The 21,423-nt window shown below is 38.5% G+C and overlaps 1 protein-coding gene across 8 annotated transcripts in view; it reads left to right on the top strand.

The window, feature by feature from the left end:
• Window positions 1-21,423, top strand: part of LOC126293658 (NK-tumor recognition protein-like) — a 95,103-nt gene that overhangs the window by 10,936 nt on the left and 62,744 nt on the right. For 5 of the 8 annotated variants that reach the window (XM_049986943.1, XM_049986947.1, XM_049986946.1 and 2 more), the window contains exon 2: window positions 13,214-13,533. In XM_049986943.1, coding sequence (XP_049842900.1) covers window positions 13,216-13,533 — 318 coding nt within the window. In that variant the 5' untranslated portion in view covers window positions 13,214-13,215. The remainder of the gene's footprint in view (window positions 1-13,213; window positions 13,534-21,423) is intronic. The other 3 variants (XM_049986948.1, XM_049986949.1, XM_049986944.1) reach the window with 1 other exon arrangement.

Genomic DNA, 21,423 nt, shown 5'->3' with positions numbered 1-21,423 from the left:
GGAATTCCATTTGCACTCCCGAAGCATCTGTGTAACTCGTGCCTGTTGTTCGAACCTGCCGGTAACAAACCTAGCACCCCGCCTCTGAATTGCTTTGATGTCTTCCTTTAATCTGGCCTGGTACAAGTCCCAAGCACTTAAGTAGTATTTGAGAATAGGTCACACTACTTTACAGATGAACCACACTTTCCCAAAATTCTCCCAATAAACCGAAGTTGACTATTTGCCTTCCCTATCACAATTATCTCATGCTTGTTCCTTTTCATATCACTTTGCAACATTATGCCCAGATATTTAAATGACTTGACTGTGTCAAGCAGGACACTACCAATGTTGTATCCGAATGTCGTCTGTTTGTTTTTCCTGCTCTTCCGCATTAACTTAAATTTTTCTACATTTGGAGCTACCTGCCATTCATCATGCCAACAAGAAAATTTTGTCTGTCATGTTGTTTCCTTGTACAGTCATTCAGCTTTAACATTTTCTCATATACTACAGCAAATGACTGCAGACTGCTTCCCACCCAGTTCACCATGTCATTTCTGTACACAGGAAATAATAATGATCCTATCACACTTCGTTGGGGCACTCCAAGCAATACTCTTGTGTCTGATGAACAGTCGCCAGTGAAGACAACAAACTGGGTTCTGATGCTTAAAAAGTCTGTGATCCATTCAGGTACCTGGAAACCTATTCCATATGCTTGTACCTTTAACAGCTGCAGTGGGACACTGTGTCAAATGCAGTCTGGAAATCTAGAAATATAGACTCTGCTGCCCACGTGTTTCCATGGGCGCGTTGTTTTGGTCACCTAAAACATCATTTCATGGAAAGTACTTCAATTCGGATGACGAACTGAAGGATGCAGTGGAGGACTAGCTACTTTTTCAGAAGCACCAATTCTGGGATCAGGGAATCCTTTGGCTTGTGAAACAGTGGGATATTTGTGCTCAGGCCTTTGGCGATTACTTTTGATCAAAGACTTCAATTATACCCCATTATTGTTTCGTACCTTCTCTTTTGAAAACCCCTCATAGAATGTTGTGTTATGATATTCCTATATTGGAACAACTGAACCAAATCCTTTGCTGGGACTTTGAATATTTATCATTGTGCCTAGAAACAAGGAACATCCTACACAGGATTCTTTCCACCCCTCACAAAAATATATTCTGTTGCCTACCCAACCTATAAAATTCCTACTCCATCCTTATACCACTGCGACTCCCAACCCCTTGCCACATTGATCCTGTGCAATACTCTGAAGCAAAAACTGTCCAATACACTGACCGGCACTTCCTAGTCCACTGCAGTCATGGGGTTACCCTACCCAGAGGCAAGGCCACATGTGAAAGCAGTCATCTCATGTACCAGCTTAGCTGTAATTTCTGCACAGCATTTCATGTGGGCACAACCACCAGTCAGCTGTCCACCAGAATTTCCTCCACCAAACTGTTGTAAAAAGCAGAGTTAACCACTCGGTAGCAGATGGTACTGGCGAATAAAACATGCTCGATTTAGTGTCTGCTTCACAACCTGTGGCATATGGATCAGTCCCCACATCACCGTATTCTCTGAATTACACAGATAGGACTTGTCCTTATGACTCGTCCTTCAATCATCTAATTGTGCACCACACACAGTGCCCCATATGTGCTTGCAGATTGAGCTCACCACTGCCATCTTTGTAACACATGCATATGATGCATCTCCTTCCCATCTTCAATCAACAGGAACAGTGTAGCCAGACAGTCTCCTCCTCTGCTGTTCCCCCTTCCTTTCCACCCCCTTGTCCCACTCCTTCAAAAATTAGTGAAGTTCTTTATGTGCCTATCTGTGCCTGAATAGTTCTGTGAGTTGTTACCTCATTGGCATATTTCAGTGGTTAGGGGCAAAGTTGCATGCAGCCATCCAGATAGGATACAGTGAATGTACATGCAAGACAGGGAACACAGCTTTCATGTAGTGCTCCAAGAAGAATTGAGATTGGCTGACTACTGGCTCCTACGACTCAACTCACTGAAACATTAATGATTAAGTTATTTTAATTGATTTGCGATAGTCTGCTAGATGACGTCTTTTTTATATTTTCATAGCCTCATTTAAAATATGAAAATATAAAAAATTCTCCATTTTTTTGTAATTTCTTTGCATGAGAACTGAGCGTATCTGTTGATTTCATGGATTTACAGTATGCGTAGAGATAAAAGAGCCCAATACTAGCTTTGATGATGTAAACAAATCAGTTGAGTAAACAGAAGGGGAATTCCCACAACAGTTTAATAATTTGAAAGTGTCTAAAGTATTTAGATGTGTGTTTGCACACTAACTCACACTTTTTAAAAGATTTATTGTAAAAATGATCATAAGCTTTTTTTATACATCATCTCATTTCCTTGCCATTTATTGATTTGAAAGTATTGCACATTGAATCATTTTCTTACCTTCCAGTGGCATAAATTGCAGTGTGAACAGTAATATAAATTAAATAAGCGAGGGACTGGAAATTGTATTATAATTATAAAGAAATCACAAGACTGAAATCTATTTCAGTCTCATAGAAAGTCTGTTATTCACACAGGAGAGTTGCTGCACATTTTTGAACTCGCTCCTAGAAGTCTGACGACTTGGTGTCATCTTGGGCTGAAAAGTATTGAAGGATCGTTACTTGGGGTATTGGAGTAATGCTTTCTGTGGAAGGATGCAGTAGTCATCTTGGGCTGAAAAGTATTGAAAGATCGTTACTTGGGGTATTGGAGTAATGCTTTCTGTGGAGGGATGCAGTAGTCAGAGTGATTTTGTAACAATTTCTAATTAGTAGTTGATCAGTTAAGCATCATAATTTCATCAGAGTTTCTGGAATGTGTTTTAATGTTTTTCTAGAGTTTCCATGTTTTGACTGCTATGTTTAATGTCTAACTGTGTTACTTGGTTGCAAAACGTTTCCTTCTGGAGGCAGAATATGATAGACATCACTTGTTCACATGTTTGAATTGTTTCTTTGGAGAAAGAGTCTTAATTCAATGGCTGTTTGTTTTTCTCCAGCAGTGCTTTTGGAAGTTCATTAGTTACTTGAATGTATGTATTTCTAAAGCCCCTGGGGATATGTTTCCATGACATGGTTTTCACTAGGTCGACAAACTGGTTGTATTTTCCTGGAACTGGAAATTGCCTGTGGCTCATTTGTACTGTAGTCGTAAGATACAATGTTTCTAGGCTTTATGAAATGCCCAGTTTTATGATTCTGTACTTGTAAAGCATGTTACTAATCTTTGCATCATTATCAGGTCCTATCAAGACCTGATGCGAAAAAGGTTCCCTATCTCTTGATTTGAGTGTTGGCAGTATATAAAATATATTTTTTCATAGTCTTTCATACACTGAAAGTAATCTTTATCTGTCAAGACAATAAAGACCTTTACCAGCTCAATTAAAATCTTAAAAGAAAAGTCCGTTTTTATAATAGGTAATTGATGTAATCAGACTTTGCCACATACAGTTAAAGAAAATGTGAAATATTTGTGTAAATGTCAGGTTGTGAGATGTGAGAAGCTTAAATAGCTAAGAATGAAAGTCTGACTTACAGATCTTGTTTGAAAGGCTTAAAAGAAAACCTCATAAAACTCGGTTCCTGTGAGCATTGAAACAACATGCATTCCTTTTTTCATTGATGCAGGCTGTGACAGCTCACTATACAGTTATTTCATAACCTGAGCTACTCCATGCTGTTTAGCTGAGCATATTTGTAGATGTTTGTAAAATGAAGCGTGTTATTTGTGCTAATGCAGTACATGGAAAATACTCTAAAAAGAGGAACTGGGAATGTGGGAGCAGCGTCAGGTTGAATGACAGCATTATTGTAACTGATGTAAAACATCAGTCCATTTCACAGTCCTCATAAGTGTTTAATATATTTCCTCCAGTCTTATTGTTTTCTATGTGTAGTGACCTACTACGTTTGCAGATCACTGCATTTAAGCTGTGCCTTACAATAGAGATAAGTTTAAGCAGTTGGTCTTGACCACTGTGTTTTGGTTAAATCTTTAGAGAAAAAGGGCTAGGAACAATCTCCTGTTTCATTGAAGGCAGGATTTTATTAAGTAATTAGAGGAAACTTTGGGAACATGTGGGTTCACAATCTTTTACTTCGGTATTCTATGTTTCTTGACTTCTCAGAGCAACCACTGCTATTAGTTATGTGTTGTGTATAGAGACAGGTAGTGGAACTGCTATTGCCAAATTCTAAGTGGTCTGTTTCTCTCAGGAAGAAACATTAGCTGCCCACTTTTTCTGAATACAGTGACAAAAAATTCTCATTGGTTTGAAGTCCTTAACTTCGAGCTACTTCATAATGCTATCTACTGTGTAATGGCATTCGGGTTTCAAAATTTTCCTTGGTAACTTAATAACTTTTCCCTGTCTGTAGCCTGCCTTCGTTTCTCAAATTGCGAATTCAGTATTGGCTCAGTTCTTGCTGTCTTCTTTTAGTGGTGACCTTGGTACAGAAATACTTCACTTCAGCTTATCAAATGTTTTGCAGAAAGGATAATCTGTGATGACCACTCTTATCGACAGCTGTCGAAGAATTGAGTGTACTGACAGCCACCTCAAAGTATCTTTAACCCCTTAAAAGGATTATTATCAACAATCAAAGTATGAAAACAACAGTAACAATCATGGATATAATTTTAGGAAGAAAAATTACTTACACTAGCCTTTATTCAGCCTTAGTACAGCACAAAAAGTGATGAGGCATTTAGCTATAAAAATCTGTGATAGCAATGTGAAGAACTTAGTAGATAATGAAGCTAATTTAAATCACAAACTGAAATCGCACCTGTGTGGCAGCTGCTTCTACTCCGTAGAATTTCCTAATGTATAGTATTCTGGTGTGAAGGTGTGTGTGTGTGTGTGTGTGTGTGTTTTATGAAGGGGGAGATGCAAATAAAGAAAAATATTACCAGAAGAAATCATGTAAATTGTAGTGTGTTGGTATATTTTTTGCTGAGAATTTTTACTATAGTTGTAAAACTGACTTGTTCTATATCGTAGTGAGAGGTTGGTTACAGAACATAGACCAAATCACTTCTTGTCTGTAATGTTTAGTGGCCATGTTTTACTTCAGTATCGGGCTGCACTCCGGAGAGATACCTTCAGAAAATACTTTCTATCGCACATATTTATATTTTGTATGAATATCTTCTCAGTGAGTGTTTCTTGCTATTGCCAGTGTGCATTTTATATCCTGCATACCACCATCTGATATTTTACCCCCGAATAGCAAAACTCGTGTACTGTTTTCAGTGTTCTGTATTCGTAAGCTCTCTCTCTCTCTCTCTCTCTCTCTCTCTCTCTCTCTCTCTCTCTCTCTCTCTCTCTCCCTCTCCCTCTTTCTCTCACAACGATATCCATTCAACTGATCTTCCAAGTCATTTGCCCTCTCTGACATTATTACAGTATAATTGGCAAATGTTGGAAGTTTTATGAGGGGTGTTCAATAAGTAATACAACACTCTTTTTTCTGAAAGCATGTTGATTTCATTCAGGATTCCAATACACCTTATTATTACCCACCCTTTTGTCTACAAAACCCTAGTTTTCAATATAATCTCCATTCAGTGGACACCTTTACCCCAGATTAGTGGGAGAAACTGTATGCCTACATGGTACCAGTCTGCTGGTCAACGTCAGAGCCAATATCTTGGTGATTCAATAACCTCACCATCATCCACAGACTTCTTCCCAAATAGTGGGTCCTTCTTTGGGTCAAAGAGATGGAAGTCTAAAGACATGAGATCCAGGCTGTAAGGTGGATGAGGAAGTACAATTGAATGAAGTTTTGTGAGCTGTTTTTGGGTACGCAGACTTGAGTGAGGCTTTACATTGTCATGGAGAAAGAAAAGTTTGTTTGCATTTTTGTGGCAACGTACACACTGGAGTGGTATCTTCAATTTCCTGAGGGTAGCATGGTTGATCATTGCACTTTGAGGGAGACCAACCAAGACTTCCAGCTGTGGAGCGATGTGTTTGATTGTGATCTGTTGATCACCTTGAATGAGAGTGTCCACATGTTCCAACATTGCAGGAGCCACAGCTGTACGTGGCCAGCACACGGGAGAGCGGACAGGTTTCATTACCTTGTTGCAGTTGTAACAGGTGACTTGTCAGATGACTCACCTTGCTTTTGTTCACTGCCACTTCTTCGCAGATATCATGCAAGTGTCTGTGAATATCTTTGATTCTCTTGTTTTCCGCCAAAAGAAACTCGGTGACAGCTCTAAGCTTGGAACACAGTTCCGTTACAGATGCCATTTTGAAGGTTACATATAGTGATGTCACGTATTGGAACTTCATGAAACTTCAGGAGCTGAAATGGGAATATCCCAAGATGTCTTACAACAGATTGTGCATTTCTGCGACTGAAATTGCATGAGAAGTAAATTGTGTTGCATTACTTATTGAATGCCTCTTGCATTTCTTCTGACTAGACTTTAGTTCCTTTCGTAAATATCTTCTTGGTTTCTTCTGCTGCTTAGATGGAATAACATCAGAATAGGCTGCAACCTAGTCTGGTTCCATGTCAATTACTCTCTTTTGTACCTTTACACTTAAAGCTGTAGTTTCTTACCTCAGCTATATTGAGTGAAAGTATGCCAGGTCAACACAGTGAGAGAGATTTTCCATTGCAATGTTAACAATTGAGAGTTTTACATACCTTACTTGCATATCGGTGTAATCTCAGTGTACATTGGAGAACAGCAATTTGATTGTCTTGGTTCTGTGACATATTTTTGATTAACTTTTGGCACCCCAATGCAAAGGGAAAAACGCACAGTTTTTATCTATCACGTCAACTTTTTAAACTACAGATTGCCCTCTCTTTGTCTCAAAAGCCTCATAAAATGTGCTGTTTGCAAATAGTAGTTTTATGTACACAAAAGCTGTATATAGTTATTGCAAAATAAATCACGTTCATACAAATAGAAAAGTTTTTGCAAAACAGTAAAGATGCATATTGCCCACACCAAAATTCATAGAAACACAAATAGGTAAAATAGAGCAAGTTAATAAATTTAAATATCTTGGAGAAACTATACAACAGAATGGACTAGAAAAATCTGCAGTAGGTATAAGAATTAACAAAATGGAAAGAGCATATGGTTTGACCAAAAATATTTACCACAAGAAATGTATATCTAGAAAAATGACTACACCACACTGGTATGACTAGAATGTTTATATGGATCTGAATGCCTAACAATGGACTGTAAGATGGACAGACTAGAGGCACTGGAAAGAAGGATTATTAAAAAAATAATGGGTGCAATAAAAACTGCAGATGGTTGAAAAATAAGAAGTAATTAGGAGATCTACAAAAATATGGAGAAAATATCTCAAGTAATGGCCAACAACAAAACAAATACTCCTATATTTCTGGAAGAAGAAATCGACAATAGCATGGATTACAGAAGTAAGGAAAGATCTAGAAAGAAACATCATCAAAGAATCAGAAATAGCACAAAGAAACTGTTTTAAAAATAAAATACTAAATTTGGAAGGCTTTCAAAGCAGAAGAAACAAAAAATTGGGAACAACCTGGACAGAAGAAAGGAAGAGGCTTCATGCGGAGAAAATGAAGGAATACTGGAAAAATAGGAAACAACAACAAAGGAAGAAGAGGAACTGAAGTTGTTAACATTATCCTAGTTGGTCAGTACGATTGTAAAAAAAAGGGGGGGGGGCTGATGATAGCGAATTCTTTGGCGTATTGGGTGTAGCTATTCTAACCATCAGTGACATGTGAAAATTTGTGCTGGACCAAAACTTGAGCCCGGATTTCCTGCATACTGGATTTCAGGCAATAATTGATTTTGACCATATGCTATAGTCGTCTTCAAATGGGTAAAGGAGGGTAAAAAAACTAAGCAGGGCTAACAAATTAACAGTGACATTTTAATACAAAAACACTGAAAGTATGTGACACAATGCCGGTTTTTTCTCTAGGAGATGTATTATCGTTCTTGAGAGTCAAAATGATATAAACTTGCTGCAGTTTTAAACTTGATGACATGTGAATATTTCATATGTTTGATGTAATTTGTATGGTAGGTTGTCCCAGAATTATTCCTGAGAACAGGATTTGATCTAAAGTCCATTCAGCGTGCTATGTGGATTAAGTAACAGATATGCCTTGTTACTTTTCATTGCATTTTTATTGCTCAAAGTGAAATAGGTGGGCCATCACAAAACCCCTAATCAACAGCTTCCTCTAGCGAGCCAACACCTGCTCTTATGTAGAATTTTGTACACTGCCTGACTTCTAGATATTACAATGAAAAATTATCACCTCAAGTTAATTTAACAAACATTCAAAATTGTTTCAAGAACTTGTATCAGGTTTAGACATAAAATTCAACAAAAAACAAAATCATCACTGAAGTTTACACCAAATATGCAGAATGAATAACATGAGGTCAAAATTAAGCACAGCTTTCCTGCCATGTTTTTGATATATATTTTTAATAGAGCTTTTTAAAATATTAACAGTAGTTCTGTCTTTTATACAGGAAGTGTCTTTTAATGATATGTTGTCGTGTTTTGGCTTGCATAATTCGGAAAATTGTCTTAATTACTTTGAAAATTGGTGACTTTTGCAACACACAGATGGATAATAGCAGATCACATGTTATTCCAAAATTTGTTTCACATTTTTTGGCTAACAGATGAAAATGATTACATTGTTGTTGTTGTGGTCTTCAGTCCTGAGACTTGGTTTGATGCAGCTCTCCTTGCTACTCTATCCTGTGCAAGCTTCTTCATCTCCCAGTACCTACTGCAACGTACATCCTTCTGAATCTGTGTAGTGTATTCATCTCTTGGTCTCCCTCTACAATTTTTACCCTCCACGCTACCCTCCAATACTAAATTGGTGATCCCTTGATGCCTCAGAACATGTCCTACCAACCGATCCCTTCCTGTGGTCAAGTTGTGCCACAAACTTCTCTTCTCCCCAATCTTATTCAATACTTCCTCATTAGTTATGTGATCTACCCATCTCATCTTCAGCATTCTTCTGTAGCACCAAATTTCGAAAGCTTCTATTCTCTTCTTGTCCAAACTATTTATCGCCCATGTTTCACTTCCATACATGGCTACACCCCATACAAATACTTTCAGAAATGACTTCCTGACACTTAAATCTATACTCGATGTTAACACATTTCTCTTCCTCAGAAACGCTTTCCTTGCCAATGCCAGTCTACATTTTATATCCTCTCTACTTCGACCATCATCATTTATTTTGCTCCCCAAATAGCAAAACTCCTTTACTACTTTAAGTGTCTCATTTCCTAATCTAATTCCCTCAGCGTCACCCGACTCTCATTTCCTAATCTACACTCCTGGAAATGGAAAAAAGAACACATTGACACCGGTGTGTCAGACCCACCATACTTGCTCCGGACCCTGCGAGAGGGCTGTACAAACAATGATCACACGCACGGCACAGCGGACACACCAGGAACCGCGGTGTTGGCCATCGAATGGCGCTAGCTGCGCAGCATTTGTGCACCGCCGCCGTCAGTGTCAGCCAGTTTGCCGTGGCATATGGAGCTCCATCGCAGTCTTTAACACTGGTAGCATGCCGCGACAGCGTGGACGTGAACCGTATGTGCAGTTGACGGACTTTGAGCGAGGGCGTATAGTGGGCATGCGGGAGGCCGGGTGGACGTACCACCGAATTGCTCAACACGTGGGGCGTGAGGTGTCCGCAGTACATCGATGTTGTCGCCAGTGGTCGGCGGAAGGTGCACATGCCCGTCGACCTGGGACCAGACCGCAGCAACGCACGGATGCACGGCAAGACCGTAGGATCCTACACAGTGCCGTAGGGGACCGCACCGCCACTTCCCAGCAAATTAGGGACACTGTTGCTCCTGGGGTATCAGCGAGGACCATTCGCAACCGTCTCCATGAAGCTGGGCTACGGTCCCGCCCCAACATCGTGCAGCCCGCCTCCAGTGGTGTCGTGACAGGCGTGAATGGAGGGACGAATGGAGACGTGTCGTCTTCAGCGATGAGAGTAGCTTCTGCCTTGGTGCCAATGATGGTCGTATGCGTGTTTGGCGCCGTGCAGGTGAGCGCCACAATCAGGACTGCATACGACTGAGGCTCACAGGGCCAACACCCGGCATCATGGTGTGGGGAGCGATCTCCTACACTGGCCGTACACCTCTGGTGATCATCGAGGGGACACTGAATAGTGCACGGTACATCCAAACCGTCATCGAACCCATCGTTCTACCATTCCTAGACCAGCAAGGGAACTTGCTGTTCCAACAGGACAATGCACGTCCGCATGTATACCATGCCACCCAACGTGCTCTAGAAGGTGTAAGTCAACTACCCTGGCCATCAAGATCTCCGGATCTGTCCCCCATTGAGCATGTTTGGGACTGGATGAAGCGTCGTCTCACGCGGTCTGCACGTCCAGCACGAATGCTGGTCCAACTGAGGCGCCAGGTGGAAATGGCATGGCAAGCCATTCCACAGGACTACATCCACCATCTCTACGATCGTCTCCATGAGAGAATAGCAGCCTGCATTGCTGCGAAAGGTGGATATACACTGTACTAGTGCCGACATTGTGCATGCTCTGTTGCCTGTGTCTATGTGCCTGTGATTCTGTCAGTGTGATCATGTGATGTATCTGACCCCAGGAATGTGTCAATAAAGTTTCCCCTTCCTGGGACAATGAATTCACGGTGTTCTTATTTCAATTTCCAGGAGTGTAATTCCCTCAGCATCACCCGACTTAATTCGACTACATTCCATTATACTCGTTTTGTTTTTGTTGATGTTCATCTTATATCCTCCTTTCAAGACGCTATCCATTCCATTCAACTGCTCTTCCAAGTCCTTTGCTGTCTCTGACAGGATTACAATGTCATCGGCGAACCTCAAAGTTTTTATTTCTTCTCCATGGATTTTAATACCTACTCCAAATTTTTCTTTTGTTTCCATTACTGCTTGCTCAATATACAGATTGAATAACATCGGGGAGAGGCTACGCCCCTGTCTTACTCCCTTCCCAACCACTGCTTCCCCTTCATTGATTTGAAAGAGAGTATTCCAGTCAACATTGTCAAAAGCTTTCTCTAAGTCTACAAATGCTAGAAACGTAGGTTTGCCTTTCCTTAATCTTTCTGGTAAGGTAAGACGTAAGGTCAGTTTTGCCTCACGTGTTCCAGTATTTCTACAGAATCCAAACTGAATATGATGCCAAAAGATAATGACATCCTCTTGAGTAGTCCCCCCCGGAGATCCGAATGGGGGACTATTTTACCTCCAGAATATTTTACCCTAGAGGACGCCATCATCATTTAATCATCCAGACTGTTGTCCTTGCAACTACTGAAAAGGCTTCTGCCCCTCTTCAGGAACCACACGTTTGTCTGGCCTCTCAACAGATACCCCTCCGTTGTGGTTGTACCTACGGTACGGCTATCTGTATCGCTGAGGCACACAAGCCTCCCCACCAACGGCAAGGTCCATGGTTCATGATTACACTACAGAATTTTATTATGTGGTAATTAGAACAGAATGTGACAGTTTCAGACAATCCTACCAATTGAATGAGTTCTTTACATTTGATGTGTTGATGTTCCATAATAATTCATTTTCAGTATCATCTACAAGGAAGAGATTGCTGGTACTGACATCATAATTATCTTGTTAACTGAAATGAATGTGATCACTTGCCTGTAAAGAACTAAGAGCTATGGTATGGATCAGTACAGCATAATTACTAACTGGTTTGTTACAATTAAAGTATCATTCCAAATGTTGCAGCATAAAGTGTATTAAGACAATGTATGAAAGGGGTTATGTATATACATAGTAAGGAACAGTACATTACAAATGGTTTATTCTAGCAATAAAACTGGATGATCATTACGCATTTGGTGTGTTGTTTCTTTTTATAAAAAATATATAAGATAAAAAGTAAAAAAACACACACACACACACACACACACCCTGGCATATTAGCCCTTGCTCGTGATAGAATGAATCAAAGGACAACTTGACAAAGTGTCACTGATCATTGCTATTGAGGAATGTTGTGGATGAAAGGATAATGTGGCATTAAAATATTTGTCTAGAAATGACAAATAGTAATGAATCAGTATTTCAGTACAACCTGTTATACAAAACAAGTAAAATACGAGACTGCAGATAATTAACATAGCCTTTACTAAATGGGTTACCACTTTATATTGGGCAAAAATGTATTTGTAAGTTGGCAACATGTTTTCTTACTGTCTGCTGCTTCAAAATTGACATTTTAGTGTCATGTTAAGCTGTTTCATTCACATTCTCATTTGCAATGAATGATGACGTAGTTTGTAAGTTGATCTTTTGATTTAATTTTATCAGAAGTTGTGGCTGGTATCTGTCAATGATTCACATTTTCTATTATTTTATGTAACTTTACTGTAAGAAAACACTGATTGAATGTATAATGATCTTATTGTTTTTCTTGCACAATTCTTTCCTAAGCATAAACATAAGCTCTTACACACACACACACACACACACACACACACACACACACACACACACAACCTAAAGCAATATGTGACAAAGCAAGGACATCAGATTTAAAGAGGTTTTATATGCAATGCTGTCTTGTGTGCTCATTTTTAATATAAAACTATTAATATGGAAGGCCTTCTCAGTTTGATTTTTTGTCAATTTTAGAAAACAGTCAACAATCTGAAGCTTAGGAAATGAGACAGTAAAATTCATATTAGAATCTGAAAATAGTTTGAACAGCCAAGTGCTTCATGGGTATAGGAGGTGGTATGCTTTCATTTTCCTCTGACCTTTGAACTGACTGACCCAGAAAGTTGCAAGTAGTCATAGAGTCTCTCTCAGCATTTTTCACATTAATAAATATTGCCAGGGGTGAAAGAAGTGACACACAAAAATCCATGCATTGAGAGGGGATCAAACTACAGAGCTTAGGATCCATAGTTTGGTGCTTAACATTTGAGCCTATTCATAGATTCGATTATGGTTGTAGGCAGCAGTTTAAACTAGTCATTGTCTGTCTAAACTATGATTGCCATCTGGATGAATATAAGGAAACATGCTAACACAGTACATTTGTACAATTTTTTGATTGACAGTAATACATTTTGTTGTTTTCCAGGTATGGTATGGAGTCCAAGGTTAACAGTACAAACGCAACCAGAGACAATGAGTGAAGAAGAATCAGGAAGTAGTGATAAAGAAAACAATAATATGTGCACACTGAAAGACAGGTCACATCTGAATTGGAAGAAGCACAAACACAAAGAGAGTGAGATGACCTATGTGGCACAATCAGAGCATGAGTTTGCATGCCCCACATGCTTAAAGACTTTCAGTGACCACAGCAGCTTCATAACTCATCTGCTCTTTCACAGCAAAGAGAAAATCTTCTCCTGTGAAGTACGTGAAAAAAGTATCACATCAAAACAGGGTTTACAGGTACATATGTGTAGTCACACCAAAGAGAAACCTTTAAAATGTGCTGAGTGTTGAAAGTCTTTTTCAGGCATAAACAGTTTGAGAAGGCGTATGCAGATGCATAATAAGGTAAAAGAGTTTGTCTGTCGTACTTATTCAAAAGCATTTTCTGTGAGGCATCACCTTAAAGCTCATTGTTGAATCATAAGGATGTGAAAGTGTCTGTGCCCACATTGTTAAAAATTTTTACTTACGAATACCGTTTGTGAATACACTTGGATACATGAAAGAAGTTAGATCTGTTAATATGCTTAATTCACTCAAAACATTTTCATCGTGTGTAAAATTTGAAAAGGCATGTGTGTATTCATGAATGATTATACGAGGTGCATCCAGAAAGTAAGTTTTCTGATGTTCCATTTAAAGTAGGTGTATTTAGCTGGAAAATTTTTTCATGTGTGACAGATCTGTGATTAGACAATTAAATGCCAGCCGGACAAGTCCCGTGTGGTGCCAGTACCGAAGCAGCTGCATCCCGAATGTCATGAGCAAACAGACAGGGCATCACTGGTGAAGGCTTTTTTCCAAAGGTTGTCAATTTGTCCGTTTCTCATTAGTGATCACTTTCTGCAGGTATCCCGATCCTTGTTGCATGAAGTTGTCACTAAGTCCCTGTTGTTCAAGAAAATGTGTTCCATTTCTGACACCTGAGCACAAAATAAAATGCTTTTGGAGTAGCACTGACATTTTTGCAGCTGTAACATGGTGACATTGATGAGTTTCTCGGCGGGATCATCTTGGGCGATGAGATGTGGATTTCTCACTTGACCCAGGCAATCGAGCAGCAGTCAATGCATCGCCATCACAGTCGATCCCCAGTCAATATTAAATTCCAGCGGCCTGTGTCGGTGCAGAAAGTGATGTGCATAGTGTTTTGGGGCAGGAAGGGCTTTCTGCTCACTGATTTCCTGCCCAGAGGTGAAACAGTGAATGCTGACCGTTACTGTGAAACAATGCGAACATTGTGACGTGGCATTCAGAACAAGAAGCGTGGAATGCTTATGGCAGGTTTGTGCTACCCAATGACAATGCTCATCCCCATACAGCTCGGTGTACAGTAAAAGTTTTTCAGAAGTTTGACTGTGAGGTGTTTGATCATCCAGCATACAGTCCTAATCTTTCTCCGAGCAATTTCCATCATTTCTTTCACCTCAAGAAATTCCTGTGCACCAGCCAGCATTTCAACAAGGACAAAGAGCTGAAGACAGCTATCACACACTGGTTCCATTCACAGGTGGTAGACTTCTACAACACAAGAATACAAAAGTTGATCACACGCTATGACAAGTGTGTCAATTCTCTTGGTGACTATGTCGAAAAATAGCTCATCATTACGGTACCTGTTACCAATAAAGTTTTTCATGTAACTATGTTGCCATTGTTTAAAAAAAAGGGGAAACTTACTTTCTGGATGCGACTTGTATGAAGCTTTACATATGGCGAACATCATTATTTAACAACTACCTGTATTGTCTCTTCCATTATTATACCACCAGTTTTAGAATGTTAGGCCTAATGTATTCAAAAGATTGGATCATAAGTGTTTTATAATGAAACTTCTAACTTGTCTTTCAATTTACAATTGAATTGATAATGCTTAGTAATTTCTATGGTGGTCTGTTTTGAGTTCATTTTTCTGTGAACTTCAGAAAAAATAAAAGATAAAGACTAGACCTTTCATGAATTTAAGTTCAGATTATAAAAACATTCTTTTACTAATCTTCTGCTTGCTGTCCATTATTATTTGCTCTAGTTGTTGGCATAGTTTTGTCTGAAGGGATGAAGCTCCTGCTTGCAAAGTCACTTCCAGAGTTTTGCATATATCAGTGCACTTCAGCAAATGAAATTTCATAGTCTATGTGTTTCCGTATTCCACATCTTAGTAATAATCTTCTCCTCTAATCACATCCAATCAACACAAGGTTCAGAATGCGACACTGCTGCATGAACATGCTCTACATAATAACTATGATTCTCAACAGTAATTTTTTTTTTTTTTCAAAGACATTACAGTTTGAAGTTACTCCAGCAGTTCCATTGTTAACATTGAAACAGAAAAGAATTTAACTTGCAACACAATTTTGAATTACCATTTCCAAAACTTTCTGTTATTGATTATTATTATTATTATTATTATTATTATTATTATTATTATTATCCATTTACAGATATAAACAGAAAATATGCATGTAAATTTTGGATCAAAATCACTTAAGTGCAAACACAATTTGTATATGCATTTTGTGTTGATAGATATGTGATCATGATGTAAATGTAATGTAAGTTATAAATATAGATGTAAAAAATAATTGTCTATGAAATTTTTTTGAGACATTTTGTATACTAATCCAGTGTATTGTGTGAAACGCATACTGTTAATTGTAGGAATTCACCAGAACTGCTCACTTCATATTTTGTTTACTATTCCATTTTTGAGCAATGAATCATTCTGTGTGTACAAACTAGCTGTTACCACTATAATAAATTTTACATATGATTAAAATCAGTTTTTGTGAAAGATATATATATTTAATAACGAAGTATATCTCTGATACCCACATTGGTGGTTGTGTGTGTGGTGGTGGTGGTGGGGGGGGGGGGGGGGGGGGGTGTCATGTGTATATGAAAAGGTGTATGGGAGGCTACAGAGTACCATACACAAGAACTACCCTGTCTCTTGTGTTTTTCAGTAAAGAGTGACTGTAGAACATTGACAAGTTTCATTAAAAACTATTGAGTTCTGAGACTGATTGTGCTCTAATGGGCGAGACAATAAACACAGTGGTTTGCAAAATAGTGTTACCCATATATCTGAATTTACAAAATTGTAAACTCTCATTGGCTGCATGGTCATGATGAAGAAATAAATGATAGAACAAGATATTTTGTGAAGTCCTTTATTGAACATTAATGGATATCATTTTGTATATTTGAGGCTCACCTTGTATGCAATAAATATAATGAAAATAGCTCTAAATTTGAATTTCCATTTTGTGATGGTAGGTTCATTGTAGCTTAGACCACTGCTACATTTTCTCTTGTATGTTCCATTTGTGTTGTGTGAGATGCTACAAAAAAAGCACAAATGAATTGTTGAAAGATGATAAAATACTGCATGATGAGAGAGAAAACTCCAACTTTATCCTGAAAATATTCAGAATTGTGTGCTTGGTTGACCTCATTTACTTTTCTAAAGAAAACTTGACTCATATGACAACTAATAAGCCAAAGAAATACAGAACCTTGGTTTGAAAATTAGATATATACACACACAAAAAAGTAGACAATTTCGGTAAACACTTGGTTTAAGTTGCACATTATTTCATTCTCTGTATTTTACTTTGTTCTTATCGCACCTTTAAGATAAGGTTCCATTATGAAATGAAAGCAGGATGTACAACCCCCGGAACATCTGGGAAAAACTCAGGAATTTTTTCATCTGGGAGAAAACTGGGAATAAGTCTGGAATTTTTACCAATTCTAGAAATTTTTCATTGCTTTAGTTTTCAGTTAAATTTATGTAATTTTGACTGGTAAGGACTATACCCTGAAGAAGAATTTTACTTTAGCCATTACTGCAGGATAAGACTACAGCAATAAAACATAAATAAGGAAAAAATAATAATAATAAAACTTAAGTTGCAACGCAAACGTGCCATTTACAACAACAGAACCCAGTGCACACACAAGCATCTGCCAACGTAAAGTGTGTCTAAGGCTTTAAGACGAAGAACTACGCAGTACTTCATAACAACAAATTGCTGCCAATGAGTGTGACGTCACAATGGTTTACATTAGGTTCGTTTGAGGAATTGCTAGTGGGCTTATGCGCATGTGTAGTTAAGACATGTATCAGCAGTACCTTATCCTGCTTATGGCTACTTAAAGTGGGGCTGTTAGCTGCATCAGTAACAGCAACAACCAGTCAGGTGCTACCCTAAAAAAAATTTCTGGCACACCCAAACTGCCGTATTCGTGGATAATCAGAGCAGTCCGAGTTGTAGTGGGAAGGGTGATAGTCTCCATATGACTAGCATTTACATTTAGCAATTTTGCTGTTTCCTCTTCATTTGCAGCTCTCACGTCAAATGAAAACAAAACAGATTTCTGTGGCTGGTAGCTGTCAAAAGGGAATTAAAATACATTCACATAATTATGAGAGTCTAAAATGTGTTGTTAGTTTCAATTTTCTGCTTTTATTTTATTTCTGGGTTTTTGGCAGTCAAGCATTAATTGCCTTGCAGAACAATGAAGTTATGTATGTCGATTTGCTAAAGAAATTTGAATTTTATTAATTTTTGCCACAGAAGCAACAATTTATTTGGAATGAAGTGTTTCATTCCACACTATTGGCTAGTGTCAACTGTTTACTGGATTACAAGTGGACATTTTTATCTTATGGGACATATGGCATTATGCTATAATAAAGAACCAAACATAAGGTAATATAGTACTGATGCTCCAAGAAAATTTGCATCCCAAAAACCTCACAGAAAAGCTTAATATCTGTTATGGCCAACTTCTTTGTGAATCTTGTCATATGAATGTGTACTTTAAGCCAAGTTATGCATTTTGGTATGGTTTATGAAATTCTGATGCTTCTGGAGTATCCTCTGATGTCCTGTTTCGTGTATGACATAATGTAAGACCTCTTGATGCTATATATGTACCAACATATGACCTTGCTATGTGATCGTAACTGTCCACGCCCAATAACGCCATTTCCTGGGACTGTCTGACAACAACTGAAATGAATTCTAACAGGTCGCAGGAAAATATTGCAAATGGTAGTTTGAAAAGCGTTACTTTCAAAAGTAAATTTCAATTTACACAAGATGAATTACGTCACATGTGCAAATGTGCTTTGAATTTCTTAAATCACAGAGTGTTTGATTCTTGTTTAAAGCTTAATGCTTTGAGGACCAGCCACATAGAAGAATTTAGAGCCCAGAACAACTGACATTTCTGTCATTATTTAAAAGTTTACTGGCACACGTGTGTGATGTATTTAAAAGTGTAAACATGCCAAACTAGACCAATATTGTATGTGAAAGCTACAGTATGTGCATTAATTTAAACCATTAACTTTTCCTATTTGTGTGTTGGCGCTACTTAAGAGTGATGTTGCTATTGAATGTCTACATTACATTTCCTATGCTCTGAATATCTGCTATCATTGGCTGCCAAGATCACGTGACAAGAGCTATGATTCACTTACTAAAGCGCATCACAATGTCGATTTCATTGCTTCAGAAACTAAATATATACTTTCATAATATGAAAATATGCAGCATATCGTGGTACGACAATATGCAGCATACTTGTTTGTGCACATCAAAGATCTTTCCAAAACACATTTTTTTTTCTGGGGTTTATTTTCCAAAGCGCCAGAAAGTTCTATGGTGGTGTATACAATGTTAACCATCCAAAGGACTGATGAGTTTTACAGTTCTGAGTGAAAGTATACTGTCAGTTAATACGGAAAAGGTATATTTTCATCCTGGGAAAGTATATTTTTAACTGGGAAATCCAGGAATTCTTTTTCCTCGTCTGCGTGTACACCCTGTGAAAATGTGAAGATAAATTACTCTAAATACCGACCATGAGAATGAGATCACATTTATGCTAAATACACATGCAGTTATTCCAGTTCTGCTAATTTCATCACTACAGGTAGCTGCTAGATATTGAAAATTAAGTGTGGCCAAAATAAATGCGTTCTTATGTCAGTAGACACATTCCAGTCACAGAAGGAAATCATTTGATTTGAAATCAGAAAATGCTTCAAAACTCACTACAGATATTAAAAATGGTTGCCTGAATCTCCTTGCATATTTTTACTTGTGAAATACTCAAACTTACTTTACATAGAATTATAACATCGATTGGTTCAATATATATCAAAATGTTTTTGGATTACATGGAGCCAAAAGAGAGATTTAGTGCATTCTGTGAGAGGTTGTTCATCAGTGTATCAACTGTCATGCAAAATCATTCAAAGATCTTTTTCTCATGTCCTTTTATTTAAGTTGTTATTTTATAGGATAATTGGATTCCATCAAGGAGCATAGGGGGAATGGTTTCAAGAAGAAAAAAAAAATTTGCTACTCAACATTTGGCTTGATGTGAGGATGACCTATAACTTCTTAGGGTTTAGTTCAGGATCCAGGTTTTGTGTGAGTGATACTGAACAGTTCATTGTTCAGTCCTGATACCTTAGCAGGAACATTTTTAGTGTTGGTGCTTACATAGAGCTGGATAACGTCAGTGTAGAAATGCCACCTACAAGAATGCAGTGCAGTTGGAAATATCATTGTTCTCTTCTTGTTGCCCTGAACCCGCAGGTTCGCTCGAACAGCACAATGCGTTCTATAGACATACTTCAACACACTAATCAACTTTCTTCCAGATCAACACATGCAGGAAGGGAAGGCAGATATCCTTCTATACCTCTATTGTAAAACGAGTATTTGTGTGGATTGAATTTAGATGTTCTAGAAAGCTGTTTAAGTTATTACTACCAACAGGACTGGTTGTATTATGTGGAAACACAGTGTGAAGTGTTTTTTCAGCCACTACCTGAGATTAGGGCCATTTTATTGTATGTAAAAGATGTTCTTCATTCACGTAAGGTGAGGCCCTACCGTATTCATTGCAATTGCGACACATCTTACATTGGTCAGGACCATAGAGTACCACTGGACAGAGCAGAAGTATCACACATGCTTACAGAGATTTTGGTGTGCACTGGCAGCTATTGGAATTGTATTATTAAGGAAGCAGTCAAAAATAAATTAATAAGTGAACTTATAAAGTGGGATGGACATTTTTTGCATAAATTCTGCTAGGAATCGTGCTCTCTCTCACTGGTCAAACAACAGAGGAATAAAGTCAATGCTACTTGTTCACCCATCAGTAAATAATATGCACTACTGATAACTTCTGACACTGGAGTACACATTTGATTGTGTGGCAGTTACAGAATTTTTAATTTGCACAGCACTCGCACATTGCATTTGTGAACTGAAAATGATGAGGTGTGCAGCTGTTGAAAAATTAATAATTGATTAAGTCATCACCTGGCTGCATTCTTGTAAGTTGTTTGGACAACCTCGAGTCTTGCACTACCTGTGAGGTGAAATGTCAGGCATACAGTCTGCCATTTATCAAATGCACTGATATCCCATATCTTGTCCATTTGCACTCAGATGTCGTACTGACAGCCAGTACAAGGTATCAGAACATCGCAGTCCAGTGTCATGTTGAGTATCCACAGTGATGGTAACAGATATCGAAGTAGACGACAGAGGGATAGAGAAACAATTAAAATCGCTCAAAAGAGGAAAGGCCGCTGGTCCTGATGGAATACCAGTTCGATTTTACACAGAGTACGCGAAGGAACTTGCCCCCCTTCTTGCAGCAGTGTACCGTAGGTCTCTAGAAGAGCGAAGCGTTCCAAAGGATTGGAAAAGGGCACGGGTCATCCTCGTTTTCAAGAAGGGACGTCGAACAGATGTGCAGAACTATAGACCTATATCTCTAACGTCGATCAGTTGTAGAATTTTGGAACACGTATTATGTTCAAGTATAATGTCTTTTCTGGAGACTAGAAATCTACTCTGTAGGAATCAGCATGGGTTTCGAAAAAGACGGTCGTGTGAAACCCAGCTCGCGCTATTCGTCCACGAGACTCAGAGGGCCTTAGACACGGGTTCACAGGTAGATGCCGTGTTTCTTGACTTCCGCAAGGTGTTTGACACAGTTCCCCACAGTCGTTTAATGAACAAAGTAAGAGCATACGGACTATCAGATCAATTGTGTGATTGGATTGAGGAGTTCCTAGATAACAGA

This window comes from Schistocerca gregaria, chromosome 10, assembly GCF_023897955.1.
Source record: "Schistocerca gregaria isolate iqSchGreg1 chromosome 10, iqSchGreg1.2, whole genome shotgun sequence".
Lineage (NCBI taxonomy): Eukaryota > Metazoa > Arthropoda > Insecta > Orthoptera > Acrididae > Schistocerca > Schistocerca gregaria.
The sequence above is the reverse complement of the archived record's forward strand: the minus strand, read 5'-3'. Positions and strand labels throughout refer to the sequence as shown.